Here is a 15450-nt window from a genome sequence, read left to right on the forward strand (position 1 = left end):
CCAGGGGGTCCCCGGTGGCCTCGTAGCCCAGGCGCAGCCCCAGGGGGGTCAGCGTGTCCCGAGGGCAGCCCTGCCCCGCGCCCCCGGGGGGAGGGGGGGAGGAGGAGGAGGAGGGAGGAGGAAGGAGGAGGAAGAAGAGGAAGAAGAGAAGGAGAAGGAGGAGATAGAGAAGATGACGACGAAGAAGAAGAGGAAGAAGAGGAAGAAGAGGAAGAAGAGGAAGAAGAGGAAGAAGAGGAAGAAGAGGAAGAAGAGGAAGAAGAGGAAGAAGAGGAAGAAGAGGAAGAAGAGGAAGAAGAGGAAGAAGAGGAAGAAGAGAGGAAGAAGAGAGGAGAAGAAGAAAAGACAAAGAAGAAGAAATGAAGACGAAGAAGACGAAGAAGATGAAGATGATGAAGATGATGAAGAAGAAGAGGAGGAAGAGGAAGATGATGAAGACAAAGATGATGAAGACAAGAAGAAGAAGCAGACGAAGGAGAAGAAGAAGAAGAAGAGGAGGAGGAGGAGGAGGAAGAAGAGGAGGGAGAAGGAGAAGGAGTAGGAGAAGGAGAAGGAGAAGGAGAAAAGATGAAGAAGGGGAAGAAGACGAAGAAGAAAAGAAGAAGGGGAAGAAGAAGACGAAGAAGAAGAGGAAGAAGAGGAAGAAGAGGAAGAAGAGGAAGAAGAGGAAGAAGAGGAAGAAGAGGAAGAAGAAGAGGAAGAAGAGGAAGAAGAGGAAGAAGAGGAAGAAGAGGAAGAAGAGGAAGAAGAGGAAGAAGAAAGGAGAAGAAAGGAGAAGAAGAAGAAAAGACAAAGAAGAAGAAATGAAGAAGAAGATGAAGAAGACGAAGATGATGAAGAGGAAGAAGAAGAGGAAGAAGAAGGAGAAGGAGAAGGAGAAGAAAGAAAAGAAGAAAAGAAGAGGAATAATAATAATAAGAAGAAGAGGAATAAGAACAGAAGAAGAAGAAGAGGAAGAAAAAGAGGAAGAAGAAGAAGAAAAGAAGAGGAAGAAAAAGAAGAAAAGAAGACGAAGAAGATGAAGAAGACGAAGAAGACGAAGAAGACGAAGAAGACGAAGAAGACGAAGAAGACGAAGAAGACGAAGAAGACGAAGAAGACGAAGAAGACGAAGAAGACGAAGAAGACGAAGAAGACGAAGAAGACGAAGAAGACGAAGAAGACGAAGAAGACGAAGAAGACGAAGAAGACGAAGAAGACGAAGAAAAGAAGCAGAAGGAGAAGAAAAGGAGACGAAGATGAAGAAGAAGAAGGAGAAGAGGAAAAGATGAAGAAGGGGAAGAAGAAGGGGAAGAAGAAGGGGAAGAAGAAGGGGAAGAAGAAAGGAGAAGGAGGAGAAGAAGAAGAAAAGACAAAGAAGAAGAAATGAAGATGAAGAAGACGAAGAAGATGGAGAAGCAGACGAAGGAGAAGGAGAAGGAGAAGGAGACGGAGACAGAGACAGAGACGGAGACGGAGACAGAGACAGAGACGGAGACGGAGACGGAGACGGAGACGGAGATGGAGAAGAAAGAGAAGAGGAAGAAGAAGAGGAAGAAGAAGAGGAAGAAGAAGAGGAAGAAGAAGAGGAAGAAGAAGAGGAAGAAGAAGAGGAAGAAGAAGAGGAAGAAGAAGAGGAAGAAGAAGAGGAAGAAGAAGAAGAAAAGAAGAAGAAGATGAAGAAGACGAAGAAGAAGAAGACGAAGAAAAGAAGAGGAAGAGGAAATAAAGAAGAGGCCGATGAGCACCACGACAAAGCCCGTTGAGCCCCCAGGGGACCGATGGCGCCGCAGGAGGCACGGGGACCCCGCCGCCCCCCCGTGCCCCCCGCCCCCACACACACCCACCGTGAGTCTGATGGAGAAGGTCTGGCAGTGGCGCCCGACGCCCACCCGCAGGGTCCCGTTGAGGCCGGCGGCGCCCCGGGGAAGGCGGCGCGGCGCGTGGCCCGCCCGGGGTCCAGGGTGGCCTGGTAGCGCAGGGTGACGGAGAGCTGGGTGCCTGCGGGGGGAGGTGACGGGTTGGGGGGTGGGGGGAAAGGGTTGGGGGGAAGGGCGTGGGGTTGGGGGGGTCGTGGGGACAACGGGAGGGGAGGTTTTGGGGGGTGGGGGGTTGGGGAGGGGGTTCGGGGGCATCTGGAGGGGGTTTGGGGGGTCTTGAGGGCATCTCAAGGGGGTTGGGGGTGTCTGGAGGGGGTTGGGGGCATCTGGAGGGGGTTTTGGAGGCCCCAAGGACTTCTTGAGGGTTATGGGGGGCATCTAGAAGGGGTTTAGGAGGCCACGTGGGGTTGTGGAGGAGGTTGAGGGCATCTGGAGGGGGTTTTGGAGGCCCCAAGGACTTCTTGAGGGTTTGGGGGGCATCTAGAAGGGGTTTAGGAAGCCACGTGGATTTTGGGAGGGTTTTGGAGGCATCTGGAGGGGGTTTGGGGAGGCCCCGTGGGGTTTTGGAGGGGGTTGAGGGCATCTGGAGGGGGTTTAGGAGGCCACGTGGAGATCTGGAGTGTTCTGGGGACATCTGGAGGGGGTTTTGGGAGGCTCCTGAGGGTTTTGGGGGGCACCTAGAAGGGGTTTGGGAGGCCACGTGGACTTCGGGAGGGTTTTGGGAGGTTCTTGGGGGTGGTGAGGACATCTGGAGGGGGGTTTTGGGTGGCCCCGTGGGGTTTTGGAGAGGGTTGAGGGCATCTGGAGGGGGTTTTGGAGGCCACGTGGACTTCGGGAGGGTTTTGGGAGGCTTCTGGGGGTGCTGAGGGCATCTGGAGGGGGTTTAGGAGGCTCCTGGGGGTTTTGGGGGACATCTGGAGGGGGTTTAGGAGGCCACGTGGGGTTGTGGAGGGGGTTGAGGGCATCTGGAGGGGGTTTTGGGAGGGTCTTGGGGGTTTTGGGGACACCTGGAGGGGGTTTCAGAGGCCCCGCGGGCTCCTGGGCCCCTTGGGGCCACCTGGACGGGGCCTGGGGTTGCCCGGCCGGACCCCTGGGGGGCGCCCAGCTTGGGGGCGGGGTCTCACCGAAGTTGTCGGGGGTCTTCTTGGTGGCCACGAAGCAGACCTCGGCCACGGCCACCCTCCTTGCCCTCCTCCTCCTCCTCCTCCTCCTCCCGGCACTCGAAGGCGGTCGCGGGGACCTCCGGGGGCCGGAAAGCCACCTCCACGCGCACCCGGAGCAGCGGCGGGGACCTGGCGGCGCCGAGCCGTGGGACGTCGGGGTGGGGGGTGGGGGTGGGGGTGGGTGGGGGAGGTCCCCGGGGTGGGGGCGGGGGTCCCACCTGAGCAGCAGGACCTGGCCCTGGGCGCCCACGGCCACGTCCGGCAGCCTGTCCCCCGTCAGGTCCCGGCCGCCGCTCAGCGCCTGCCCGAAGTGGCGCGGCCCGCTGGGGAAGCGGGCGCCCGCGATGCGCTGCGGGGGGTGGGTGGGGGGGTGGGGTGGGGGGTGAGGGGACCCTGGCATCCCGGCAGAAGGGGGTCTCCGGCACCCAAAACGCCCCCGGCACCCAAGATGCCTCCGGCACCCAACGTGCCTCCGGCACCTGAGGTTCTCCAGCACCCAAATTACCTCCAGCACCCAAGACGTCTCCAGCACTCCGAGGCGTCCCCACCACCCAAGATGCTCCCAGCGCCCAAGGTGTCTCCACCACCCAAGTTCTCTCCAGCACCCAAGGGGTCTCCACCACCCAAATTCCCTCCAGCACCCAAGACTTCCCCACCACCCAAGATGTCTCCCGCACCCAAGGGGTCTCCCGCACCCAAGGGGTCTCCCGCACCCAAGGGGTCTCCCGCACCCAAGATGCTTCCAGCACCCAAGACGTCTCCACTACCCAAGGTTCTCCACCACCCAAATTCTCTCCAGCATCCAAGATGTCTCCACCACCTAAGATGCCCCCAGCACCCAAGATGCCCCCAGCACCCAAGTTCCCTCCGGCACCCAAGTTCCCTCCGGCACCCAACCCACCTCAACCACCCAAGGTTCCCCACCACCAAAGGTATCTCCAGCACCCAAGGTTCTCCACCACCCAAGATGCCTCCACCTCCCAAGGCTTCCCCGCACCCAAGATGTCTCCCGCACCCAAGTTCTCCCCAGCACCCAAGTTCTCCCCACCACCCAAACCACCCCCAGCACCCAAGGCTTCCCCGCACCCAAGATGTCTCCCGCACCCAAGTTCTCCCCAGCACCCAAGTTCTCCCCACCACCCAACCCACCCCCAGCACCCAAGTTCTCCCCAGCACCCAAACCACCCCCAGCACCCAAGGGTCACCCCCGGGCCCCCACCTGGCTGTAGTGCGCGGCGACGCCGCCCTCCTCCCCCCGGAAGACGTAGACGGCCCCGCGGTGCTCGTCCTCCATGGGGGCGCCCACGGCCACGTCGTGCCAGCCGTCGCCGTCCACGTCCCCCAGGCGGCTGAGGCTGGCCCCGAAGCGCCCCAGGGGGTGGCCGGGCTGGCCCTGCAGCGTGCGCGGGCAGCGCAGCACCCCGGCCTGCGGGGGGGTTAATTAGGGGGGTTAATTAGGGCTGGGTTAATTAGGGCTGGGTCGGATGGGGTGGGTTGGGTTGGGTTAATTTGGGTTGAGTTGGGTTGGGTTGGGGTGGTTGCATTGGGTTGGGTGGGTTGGGTGGGGTGGGGTGGAGTTGATTGGGGTTGGGTTGGGTGGAGTGGGTTAATTAGGGCTGGGTTAATTAGGGCTGGTTTAATTAGGGCTGGGTCAGATGGGGCGGGTTCGGTTGGGGTGGGTTGGGTGGGGTGGGGGTGGGGTGGGTTGGTTGGGGTGGGGTTGGGTGGGTTGGGTTGGATTAATTAGGGCTCGGTTAATTAGGGCTGGGTTAATTAGGGCTGGGTTAATTAGGGCTGGGTTAATTAGGGTTGGGTGGGTTGGGCGGGTTGGGTTGGGTTAATTGGGGTTGAGTTGGATTGGGTTGGGGTGGTTGGGTTGAGTTGGGTGGGGGTGGGGTGGGGTGGGTGGGGTGGGGTCGGGTTGGGTTAATTAGGGCTGGGTTAATTAGGGCTGGGTTAATTAGGGCTGGGTCAGATGGGGCGGGTTCGGTTGGGGGGGTTGGGTTGGGTGGGGTGGGGGTGGGATGGGTTGGTTGGGGTGGGGTTGGGTGGGTTGGGTTGGATTAATTAGGGCTGGGTTAATTAGGGCTGGGTCAATTAGGGCTGGGTCAATTAGGGCTGGGTTGGATGGGTTGGGTTGGGTTAATTTGGGTTGAGTTGGATTGGGTTGGGGTGGTTGGGTTGGGTTGGGTGGGATGGGTTGGGTTAATTAGGGCTGGGTTAATTAGGGCTGGGTTAATTAGGGCTGGGTTAATTAGGGCTGGGTCGGATGGGGCGGGTTGCGTTGGGTTAATTTGGGTTGAGTTGGGTTGGGTTGGGGTGGTTGGGTTGGGTTGGGTGGGATGGGGTGGGTTAATTAAGGCTGGGTTAATTAGGGCTGGGTTAATTAGGGCTGGGTTGGATGGGGCGGGTTGGGTTGGGTTAATTTGGGTTGAGTTGGGTTGGGTTGGGTTGGGTGTGTTGGGTTGGGTGGGGTGGGGTGGGTTGGGTGGGGTGGGGTCAGGTGGGTTGGGTTGGATTAATTAGGGCTGGGTTAATTAGGGCTGGGTTAATTAGGGCTGGGTTGGATGGGGTAGGTTGGATTGGGTTGGGTTAATTTGGGTTGGTTGGGTTGGGTTGAGTTGGGTTGGGTGGGGTGGGTGTGGGGTGGGGTAGTTGGGGTGGGGTCGGGTTGGGCTGGGTTAATTAGGGCTGGGTTAAGTAGGGTTGGGTTAATTAGGGCTGGGTTAATTAGGGCTGGGTTGGATGGGGCGGGTTGGGTTGGGTTGGGTTGAGGGGGGTTGGGTTGAGGGGGTTGTTGGGTTAATTGGGCTTGGGTTGAGTTGGGTGGAGTGGGGGTGGGGTGGGTTGGTTGGGGTTGGGTTGGGTTGGGTGGGGTGGGTTGGGTTAATTAGGGCTGGGTTAATTAGGGCTGGGTTAAGTAGGGCTGGGTTAATTAGGGCTGGGTTAATTAGGGCTGGGTTGGATGGGGCGGGTTGGGTGGGGCTGAGGGTTTTTTGGGGGTTTATTTGGGTTGGGTTGGGGTGGGTTGGTCGATTTGGGATTGGGTTTGTTGGGTTTTGTTGGTCGATTTGGGGTCGGGTTGGGTTGATTTGGGGTCGATTTGGGGTCGGGTTGGTCGATTTGGGGTCGATTTGGGTTGATTTGGGGTTGATTTGGGGCCGGGCTGGTGGATTTGGGGCCGGGCTGGTGGATTTGGGGCCGGGCTGGTGGATTTGGGGTCGGGCTGGTCGATGTGGGGTCGATTTGGGGTTGGGTTGGTCAATTTGGGGTCGATTTGGGGTCGATTTGGGGTCGGGCTGGTCGATTTGGGGCCGGGTTGGTTTGGGTTGATTTGGTGTTGGGTTGGTCGATTTGGGATTGGGTTGGGTTGGTCGATTTGGGGTTGATCTGGGGTCGATTTGGGGTCGGGGTGGTGGATTTGGGGTCGGGGTGGTGGATTTGGGGTCGGGGTGGTCGATTTGGGGTCGGGTTGGTCGATTTGGGGTCGATTTGGTCGATTTGGGGTCGATTTGGGTTGGGTTGATTTGGGGTTGATTTGGGGTCGGGTTGGTCGATTTGGGGTCGATTTGGGGTTGATTTGGGGTCGGGTTGGTCGATTTGCGGTCGGGTTGGGTTGATTTGGGGTTGATTTGGTGTCGGGTTGGTCGATTTGGGGTCAGTTTGGGGTCGATTTGGGTTGGGTTGATTTGGGGTCGATTTGGGGTCGGGTTGGTGGATTTGGGGTCAAGTTGGTCGAGTTGGATTTGGGTTGGTGGATTTGGGGTTGGGTTGGGTCGATTTGGGGTCGATTTGGGGTCGGGTCGATTTGGGGTTGATTTGGGGTCAGGGTGGTCGATTTGGGGTCGGGTCGGGTTGGGTCAATCTGGGGCGGCTTTGGGGCCGCTTTGGGGCCGCTTTGGGGCCGCTTTGGGGCCGGGCGGGGCCGTGCCGCGCCCCCTACCTCCGGCGGCAGCCCGCAGACGACCACGCGCCCCCCGCTGCCGTCCCCGTAGAACATGGGGGCCCCCACCAGCAGCGCCTTCGCCGAGCCGTCCCCCCGGGGGCCAGGGCGCACAGGGACGCCCCGAAGTAGGAGCCCACCTGCGGGCAGCGGGGTCAGCGGGGTGGGGGGGGGGGTCACCGGGGTCCCCACCCCCCCCCCCCCCGAGGCCCCCCCCCCTTTACCTGCTGCCCCACGGCGTCGGCCAGGAGCTCCCAGGTGTCCGTGGGGCCGCGGCGGAGGCCGAAGAGGAGGAGGCGGCCGACGTGGCCGTAGCGGGGGCCCCCAGCGCCAGCGCCCGGCTGCCCCCCAGGGACAGGGACTCGGCCGCGTAGCCTGGGTACGGCGGGGTCAGGGGGGGCGTCCCCAAGACCCCCATGGGGACACCAAGACCCCCAAGACCCCCCGGTGACCCCAAGACACCCCTCAGTGACCCCCAACACCCCCAAGGCTCCCACGAGGACCCCAAGACCCCCAGGACCCCCACTGGGACACCGACACCCCCAAGACCCCCATGGGGACACCAAGACCCTCATGGGGACACCAAGACCCCCAAGGTGACCCTGACACCCCCAAGACCCCCACGGGGACACTGACGTCCCCAAGCCCCCCCGGTGACCCCAAGACCCCCCCCCGGTGACCCCCAACACCCCCAAGGCTCCCACGAGGACCCCAAGACCCCCAGGACCCTCACTGGGACACCAACACCCCCAAGACCCCCATGGGGACACCGACGTCCCCAAGACCCCCCGGTGACCCCAAGACCCCCCGGTGACCCTGACACCCCCTAGCCCCCCACGAAGACCCCAAGAGCCCCAAGACCCCCAAGAGGACCCCAAGACCTCCAAGACCCCCATGGGGACACCAAGACCCCCAAGACCCCCCTGGTGACCCCAAGACCCCCCCGGTGACCCCGACACCCCCAAGACCCCCACGGGGACACCGACGTCCCCAAGACCCCCCTGGTGACCCCATGACCCCCCGGTGACCCCGACGCCCCCAAGCCCCCCACGAGGACCCCAAGACCCCCAAGACCCCCATGGGGACCCCAAAGCCCCCAAGACCCCCATGGGGACACCAAGACCCCCATGGGGACACCAAAGCCCCCAAGACCTCCATGGGGACACCAAGACCCTCATGGGGACCCCAAAGCCCCCAAGACCCCCATGGGGACACCAAGACCCCCATAGGGACACCAAGACCCCCAAGACCCCTATGGGGACACCAAGACCCCCGTGGGGACACCAAGACCCCCATAGGGACACCAAGACCCCCAAGACCCCTATGGGGACACCAAGACCCTCATGGGGACCCCAACGCCCCCAAGACCCCCACAGGGATACCGACACCCCCAAGACCCCCACGAGGACCCCAAGACCCCCAAGACCCCCACTGGGACACTGACACCCCCAAGACCCCCATAGGGACACCGATGTCCCCAAGACCCCCCCGGTGACCCCAAGCTCCCCACGGTGACCCTGACACCCCCAAGACCCCCCATGGGGACACCAAGACCCCCAAGACCCCCATGGGGACACCAATGTCCCAAAGACCCCCACGGGGACACCGACGTCCCCAAGACCCCCCGGTGACCCCAAGACCCCCCGCCGGTGACCCCCAACACCCCCAAGGCCCCCACGAGGACCCCAAGACCCCCAAGACCCCCATGGGGACACCAAAGCCCCCAAGACCCCCAAGACCCCCACGAGGACCCCAAGCCCCTCAAAACCCCCATAGGGACACCAACACTCCCAAGCCCCCCACGAGAACCCCAAGACCCCCAAAACCCCCATGGGGACACCGACATCCCCAAGACCCCCATGGGGACCCCAAAGCCCCCAAGACCTCCATGGGGACACCAAGACCCCCATGGGGACCCCAACATCCCCAAGACCCCCATGGGGACACCAATGCCCCAAAGACCCCCATGGGGACACCGACGTCCCCAAGACCCCCCGGTGACCCCAAGACCCCCCGGTGACCCTGACACCCCCTAGCCCCCCACGAAGACCCCAAGAGCCCCAAGACCCCCAAGAGGACCCCAAGACCTCCAAGACCCCCATGGGGACACCAAGACCCCCAAGACCCCCTGGTGACCCCAAGACCCCCCCCGGTGACCCCGACACCCCCAAGACCCCCACGGGGACACCGACGTCCCCAAGACCCCCCCTGGTGACCCCAAGACCCCCGGTGACCCCGACGCCCCCAAGCCCCCCAGGAGGACCCCAAGACCCCCAAGACCCCCATGGGGACCCCAAAGCCCCCAAGACCCCCCATGGGGACACCAAGACCCCCATGGGGACACCAAAGCCCCCAAGACCTCCATGGGGACACCAAGACCCCCATGGGGACCCCAAAGCCCCCAAGACCCCCGTGGGGACACCAAGACCCCCATAGGGACACCAAGACCCCCAAGACCCCTATGGGGACACCAAGACCCTCATGGGGACCCCAACGCCCCCAAGACCCCCACAGGGATACCGACACCCCCAAGACCCCCACGAGGACCCCAAGACCCCCAAGACCCCCACTGGGACACTGACACCCCCAAGACCCCCATAGGGACACCGATGTCCCCAAGACCCCCCGGTGACCCCAAGCTCCCCACGGTGACCCTGACACCCCCAAGACCCCCCATGGGGACACCAAGACCCCCAAGACCCCCATGGGGACACCAATGCCCCAAAGACCCCCACGGGGACACCGACGTCCCCAAGACCCCCGGTGACCCCAAGACCCCTCCCCGGTGACCCCCAACACCCCCAAGGCCCCCACGAGGACCCCAAGACCCCCAGGACCCCCACTGGGACACCAATACCCCCAAGACCCCCATGGGGACAGTGACGTCCCCAAGCCCCCCATGGGGACACCAAGACCCCCAAGACCCCCAGGGGGACACCAACACCCCCAAGACCCCCAATGGGGACATTGAGACCCCCAAGACCCCCACGGGGACCTGAAAGCCCCCAAGACCCCCATGGGGACACCAAGACCCTCGTGGGGACCCCAACGCCCCCAAGCCCCCACGGTGACCCTGACACCCCCAAGACCCCCCGGTGACCCCAACACCCCCAAGACCCCCATGGGGACCCCAAAGCCCCCAAGACCCCCCGGTGACCCCGACACCCCCAAGACCCCCACGGGGACACCGACGGCCCCAAGCCCCCCGGTGACCCCAAGACCCCCCGGTGACCCCGACTCCCCAAGCCCCCCCCCCCCCCCATAGGACCCCCCGCCCCCCACACCCCTCACCCAGGTAGGCGTCGCTCATGTCCCCGGCGCCTCGGGAGGCGTTGACGAAGGTGGGCTTCCCGCCGGGGCCGTAGACGAAGACCCCTCCGGACCAGTCGTAGGCGCCCACCGCTCCCAGTACGGGCCCCTCCTGCACCAGTACGGACCGGGAGGGGACCGGTTGGGGGGGAGGGGCGGGGGTGGGGGGCGCGGGGTGGGCGGGGACACTCACGGGGGTGAGCAGGGCGCTGAAGCCCTCCTGGGCCATCTCCAGCTGGAAGGAGCTGCCGAGGGCGGACTGGGTGCCTGGGGGGGGCACCCAAGGGTGACGGTTGGTTTTGGGGTCCCCCCCCAACCCCGAAGCCCCCCCCGGGTACCCTCGATGGCGAAGATCTTCTCCTGCAGCTGGTTCTGGATGCCCTGCAGGGCGTCGAAGTTGTCCACGCGGAAGACGTGGTCCTCGGGGGGCGCCGAGGCGATGGCGTGGAGCTCGGCCACGGCGTCGGGCTGCCGGAAGGCGTCGCCCACCTGCGGCCGGGGGGGGGTGGGGGTGGGGGTGGGGGTGGGGTTGGGGGGGTGAGGGGGGTGGGGGGGGAGAGGTTTGGGGGTGGGGGGCGGAGGGAGATGGTTTGGGGTGGGGGGCGGGGGGGTTCGGAGGTGGGTTAGAAGTTTTGGGGTGGGTGGGGGGAGGGGCGGGTGGGCGGGGACGTTCTGGAGGTGTTTGAGGACATCTGGGAGTGGTTGGGTGGGTGGGTGAGGTGTTTTGGGGTGGGTGGGGATGTTCTGGAGGTGTTCTAGAACATCTGGGAGAGGTTGGATGGGTGGTTGGAGACGTTTTGGAGATGTTCTAGAACATCTGGGAGTGGTTGGGTGGGTGGGTGAGATGTTTTGGGATGGGTGGGGATGTTCTAGAACATCTGGGAGTGGTTGGATGGACGGATGGAGCTGTTCTGGAGGTGTTCTAGAGCATCTGGGAGTGGTTGGGTGGATGGATGGAGATGTTTTGGGATGGGTGGAGAGGTTCTGGAGGTGTTGGAGGACATCTGGGAGAGGTTGGATGGACGGGTGAGATGTTTTGGGATGGATGGAGACGTTCTAGAACATCTGGGAGTGGTTGGGTGGACGGATGGAGACGTTTTGGGATGGATGGAGAGGTTCTGGAGATGTTCTAGAACATATGGAAATGGTTGGATGGACGGATGGACCTGTTTTGGGATGGATGGAATTGTTCTAGAACATCTGGGAGTGGTTGGAGGGATGGACGGATGGAGAAGTTTTGGGATGGATGGATGGAGAGGTTTTGGGATCTTTTGGGATGTTTGGGGACCTTTTGGGACCTTTTGGGATCTTTCAGGACATTTTGGGATCTTTTGAGATCTTTTGGGATGTTTGGGGATGTTTTGGGATGGATGGAGATGCTTTGGGATGGATGGATGGAGAGCCTTTGGGATCTTTGGGGATCTTTTGGGATCTTTGGGGATCTTTTGGGTTGTTTTGGGATGGATGGAGATGTTTTGGGATGGATGGATGGAGATATTTTGGGATCTTTTGGGACGTTCTGGGATGGGCGGAGCTGCTGGGGACGGCTTTAGGGATGGAGACGTTTTGGGATGGACGGATGGAGATGTTTTGGGATCTTTTGGGATCTTTTGGGATGTTTTGGGATGCTTTGAGATCTTTTGGGATCTTTGGGGATCTTTTGGGATGGATGGAGATGTTTGGGGATGGATGGATGGAGATCTTTTGGGATCTCTTGGGACATTTGGGGATGTTTGGGGATCTTTTGGGATGGATGGAGAAGTTTTGCGATGGATGGATGGAGATATTTTGGGATTTTTGGGGATTTTTTGGGATCTTTTGTTTTTTGGGGGATCTTTGGCGATCTTTGGGGACCTTTCGGGACGTTTTGGGGCGGACGGAGCTGCTGGGGACGGCTTTATGGATGGAGACGTTTCAGGATGGACGGATGGAGAGGTTTTGGGATGTTTTGGGATCTTTGGGGATCTTTGGGGATTTTTTGGGATCTTTTGGGATGTTTGGGGATGTTTTGGGATGGATGGGTGGAAATATTTGGGGATCTTTTGGGATCTTTTGGGATCTTTGGGGATCTTTTGGGGTCTTTTGAGATCTTTTGGGATGTTTTGGGATTTTTGGGGATCTTTGGGGATCTTTGGGGCTCTTTTGGGATGTTTGGGGATGTTTGGGATCTTTTGGGATGTTTGGGGATCTTTGGGGCTCTTTTGGGATTTTGGGGATCTTTGGGGCTCTTTTGGGATGTTTGGGGATCTTTTGGGATCTTTGTTTTTTTGGGGGTTCTTTTGGAATCTTTGGGGATCTTTGGGGATCTTTGGGGGCTCTTTTGGGATCTTTGGGGATCTTTGGGGCTCTTTTGGGATCTTTGGGGATCATTTGGGATCTTTGTTTTTTGGGGGGATCTTTTGGAATCTTTGAGGATCTTTGGGGCTCTTTTGGGATCTTTGGGGATCATTTGGGATCTTTGTTTTTTGGGGGGATCTTTTGGAATCTTTGGGGATCTTTGGGGATCTTTGGGGGCTCTTTTGGGATTTTGGGGGATCTTTGGGGCTCTTTTGGGATCTTTGGGGATCATTTGGGATCTTTAGTTTTTTGGGGGGTTCTTTTGGAATCTTTGGGGATCTTTGGGGATCTTTGGGGGCTCTTTTGGGATCTTCGGGGCTCTTTGGGGACCTTTTGGGATGTTTGGGGATCTTTTGGGATCTTTGGTTTTTTTTGGGGGGATCTTTTGGAATCTTTGGGGCTCTTTTGGGCTCTTTTGGGGCTCTTTTGGGGCTCTTTTGGGGACATTTTGGGATCTTTCGGGGACCTTTCGGGACGTTTTGGGGACGGACGGAGCCCCTGGGGACGCCTTTAGGGCCGGAGACCCCCCCCCCCAACCCCCCCCCCCCAGCCCCCACCCCCGCCCCCACCCCCGCCCCCCCCCGCCCCTCACCCCGATGGCGTAGCGGATGACCCCGGCGCGCTCCGCCTCGGGGAGGACGTGGCGGTACTCCAGCGGGTCGCCGTACTTCCGGCCGTCCGTCACCACGATCAGGATCCTGCTGGCCCCCGCCCGGCTCCCCCGCCCGGGCCCGAACACCTCCGTCCTACCAGGGCGACCGTCGTCACCCTCGGGTGCCGCCACATCGCCCTCGGGGTGCCGCCACGTATCCCTTGGGTCCCACTACGTCACCCTTGGGTGCCACCACATCACCCTGGGGTCCCACCACATCATGATGGGGTCCCACCACGTCACCCCGGGGTCCCACCACGTCACCCTTGGGGCCACCACATCACGATGGGGTCCCACCACGTCACCCTCGGGTCCCACCACATCACCCTGGGGTCCCACCACATCACCCTTTGGGCCATCACATCATGATGGGGTCCCACCACGTCACCCTGGGGTCTCACCACGTCACCCTGGGATGCCACCATGTCACCCTGGGGTCCCACCACGTCATGATGGGGTCCCACCCCGTCACCCTTGGGTGCCACCCCGTCACCCTGGGGTCCCACCCCGTCACCCCGGGGTCCCACCATCAACCTGGGGTCCCACCACGTCATGATGCCGTCCCACCACGTCACCCCGGGGTCCCGCCACGTCACCCCAGGCTCCCACCACGTGTCCCTCGGGTGCCACCCCATCACCCCGGGGTGCCACCCCGTCGCCCCGGGGTCCCACCCCGTCACCCTTGGGTGCCACCCTGTCACCCCGGGGTCCCACCCCGTCACCCCAGGGTCCCACCATCACCCTGGGGTCCCACCACGTCATGATGGCGTCCCACCACGTCACCCTGGGGTCCTGCCACGTCACCCGGGGCTCCCACCACGTGTCCCTTGGGTGCCACCCCGTCACGATGGGGTCCCACCACATATCCCTTGGGGCCACCATGTCACCCTTGGGTGCCACCCCATCACCTTTGGGTGCCACCATATCACGATGGGGTCCCACCACGTGTTCCTTAGGGCAACTACGTCACCCCGGGGTCCCACCACGTCACCCTTGGGGCCACCACGTCACGATGGGGTCCCACCACGTCACCCTTGGGGCCACCCCGTCACCCTTGGGTGCCACCCCGTCACCCTGGGGTCCCACCACGTCACCCCGGGGTCCCACCACGTCATGATGCCGTCCCACCACGTCACCCCGGGCTCCCGCCATGTGCCCCTCGGGTGCCACCCCGTCACCCCGGGGTGCCACCCCGTCGCCCCGGGGTGCCGCCGCGGGGACCCACAGCACGGTGCGGATGGCGCTGGCCGTCTGCGTGGTCCCTTTGCTCTGCCGCACGCCGCGGACCTCGGCCTCGCGCCCGGCCGGCGTCAGGCGCTCGAAGGCGGCGAAGTCGGCGTGGAGCCGGGAGTCGGTGGAGAACTGCACCAGGGCGAACTTCGGGGCGGGGGGTGTTAGGGGGCACCCATGGGTGCTGGGGTGGGGGTGGGGGTTGGGGGGGGACCTACACGGGCGTCGGTGGCCTGGAAGCGGCGCAGGACGTGGACGACGAAGTCCTTCATGCGCTCGAAGTCGCCGGGGGTGACGCTGCCGGAGCCGTCCACCAGGAAGACGATGTCGGAGGCCGGCGTGGGGCAGGCTGGGGGGGGGGTTACGGGGTGGGTTATGGGGTGAGGGGAGGGGGGTTATGGGGTGAGGGGGTGGGGTATGGGGTGAGGGGGGTTATGGGGTGGGGTATGGGGTGAGGGGGAGGGGTTATGGGGTGAGGGAGGGGGTTATGGGGTGAGGGGGTGGGGTTATGGGGTGAGGGGGTGGGGTATGGGGTGGGGGGGGGGGGGGTTATGGGGTGAGGGGGTGGGGTATGGGGTGAGGGGGGGTTATGGGGTGGGGGAGAGGGATATGGGGCAGGGGGTTGGGGTATGGGGCGGGATATGGGGCGGGGGGGTTATGGGGTGAGGGAGGGGGTTATGGGGTGAGGGGGGTTATGGGGTGGGGGGGGTACAGGGCGAGGGGGAGATGTGGGGTGGGAGGGGGGGCTATGGGGTGAGGGGGGTGGGATATGGGGTGGGGGGGATATGGGGCAGGAGGGGGGTATGGGGTGAGGGGGGTGGGGTGTGGGGTGGAGGGAAGGGATATGGGGCAGGAGGGGTGGGGGGCTCACCACCGCCCCATAGGACCCCCCCTGCCCCATATGGGGTCCCCCCTCGCCCCACAGCCCCCCTGCCCCATATAGGGTCACCCCCGCCC

The 15450-nt window shown here is 62.3% G+C and overlaps 1 protein-coding gene across 1 annotated transcript in view; it reads right to left on the reverse strand.

The window, feature by feature from the left end:
• LOC136787114 (integrin alpha-D-like) overlaps positions 1-15450 on the reverse strand; it is a 33338-nt gene that overhangs the window by 9514 nt on the left and 8374 nt on the right. Inside the window, 17 exon segments of the mRNA XM_066984246.1 lie at positions 1-70; positions 1827-1901; positions 1904-1980; positions 2984-3048; positions 3050-3151; positions 3241-3371; positions 4242-4448; positions 6966-7064; positions 7067-7105; positions 7190-7287; positions 7290-7340; positions 10257-10386; positions 10468-10541; positions 10613-10763; positions 13204-13357; positions 14489-14640; positions 14712-14842. Of these exon segments, the coding sequence (XP_066840347.1) occupies positions 1-70; positions 1827-1901; positions 1904-1980; positions 2984-3048; positions 3050-3151; positions 3241-3371; positions 4242-4448; positions 6966-7064; positions 7067-7105; positions 7190-7287; positions 7290-7340; positions 10257-10386; positions 10468-10541; positions 10613-10763; positions 13204-13357; positions 14489-14640; positions 14712-14842 (1806 nt within the window).

This window comes from Anser cygnoides, chromosome 28 (genome assembly GCF_040182565.1).
Source record: "Anser cygnoides isolate HZ-2024a breed goose chromosome 28, Taihu_goose_T2T_genome, whole genome shotgun sequence".
NCBI lineage: Eukaryota > Metazoa > Chordata > Aves > Anseriformes > Anatidae > Anser > Anser cygnoides.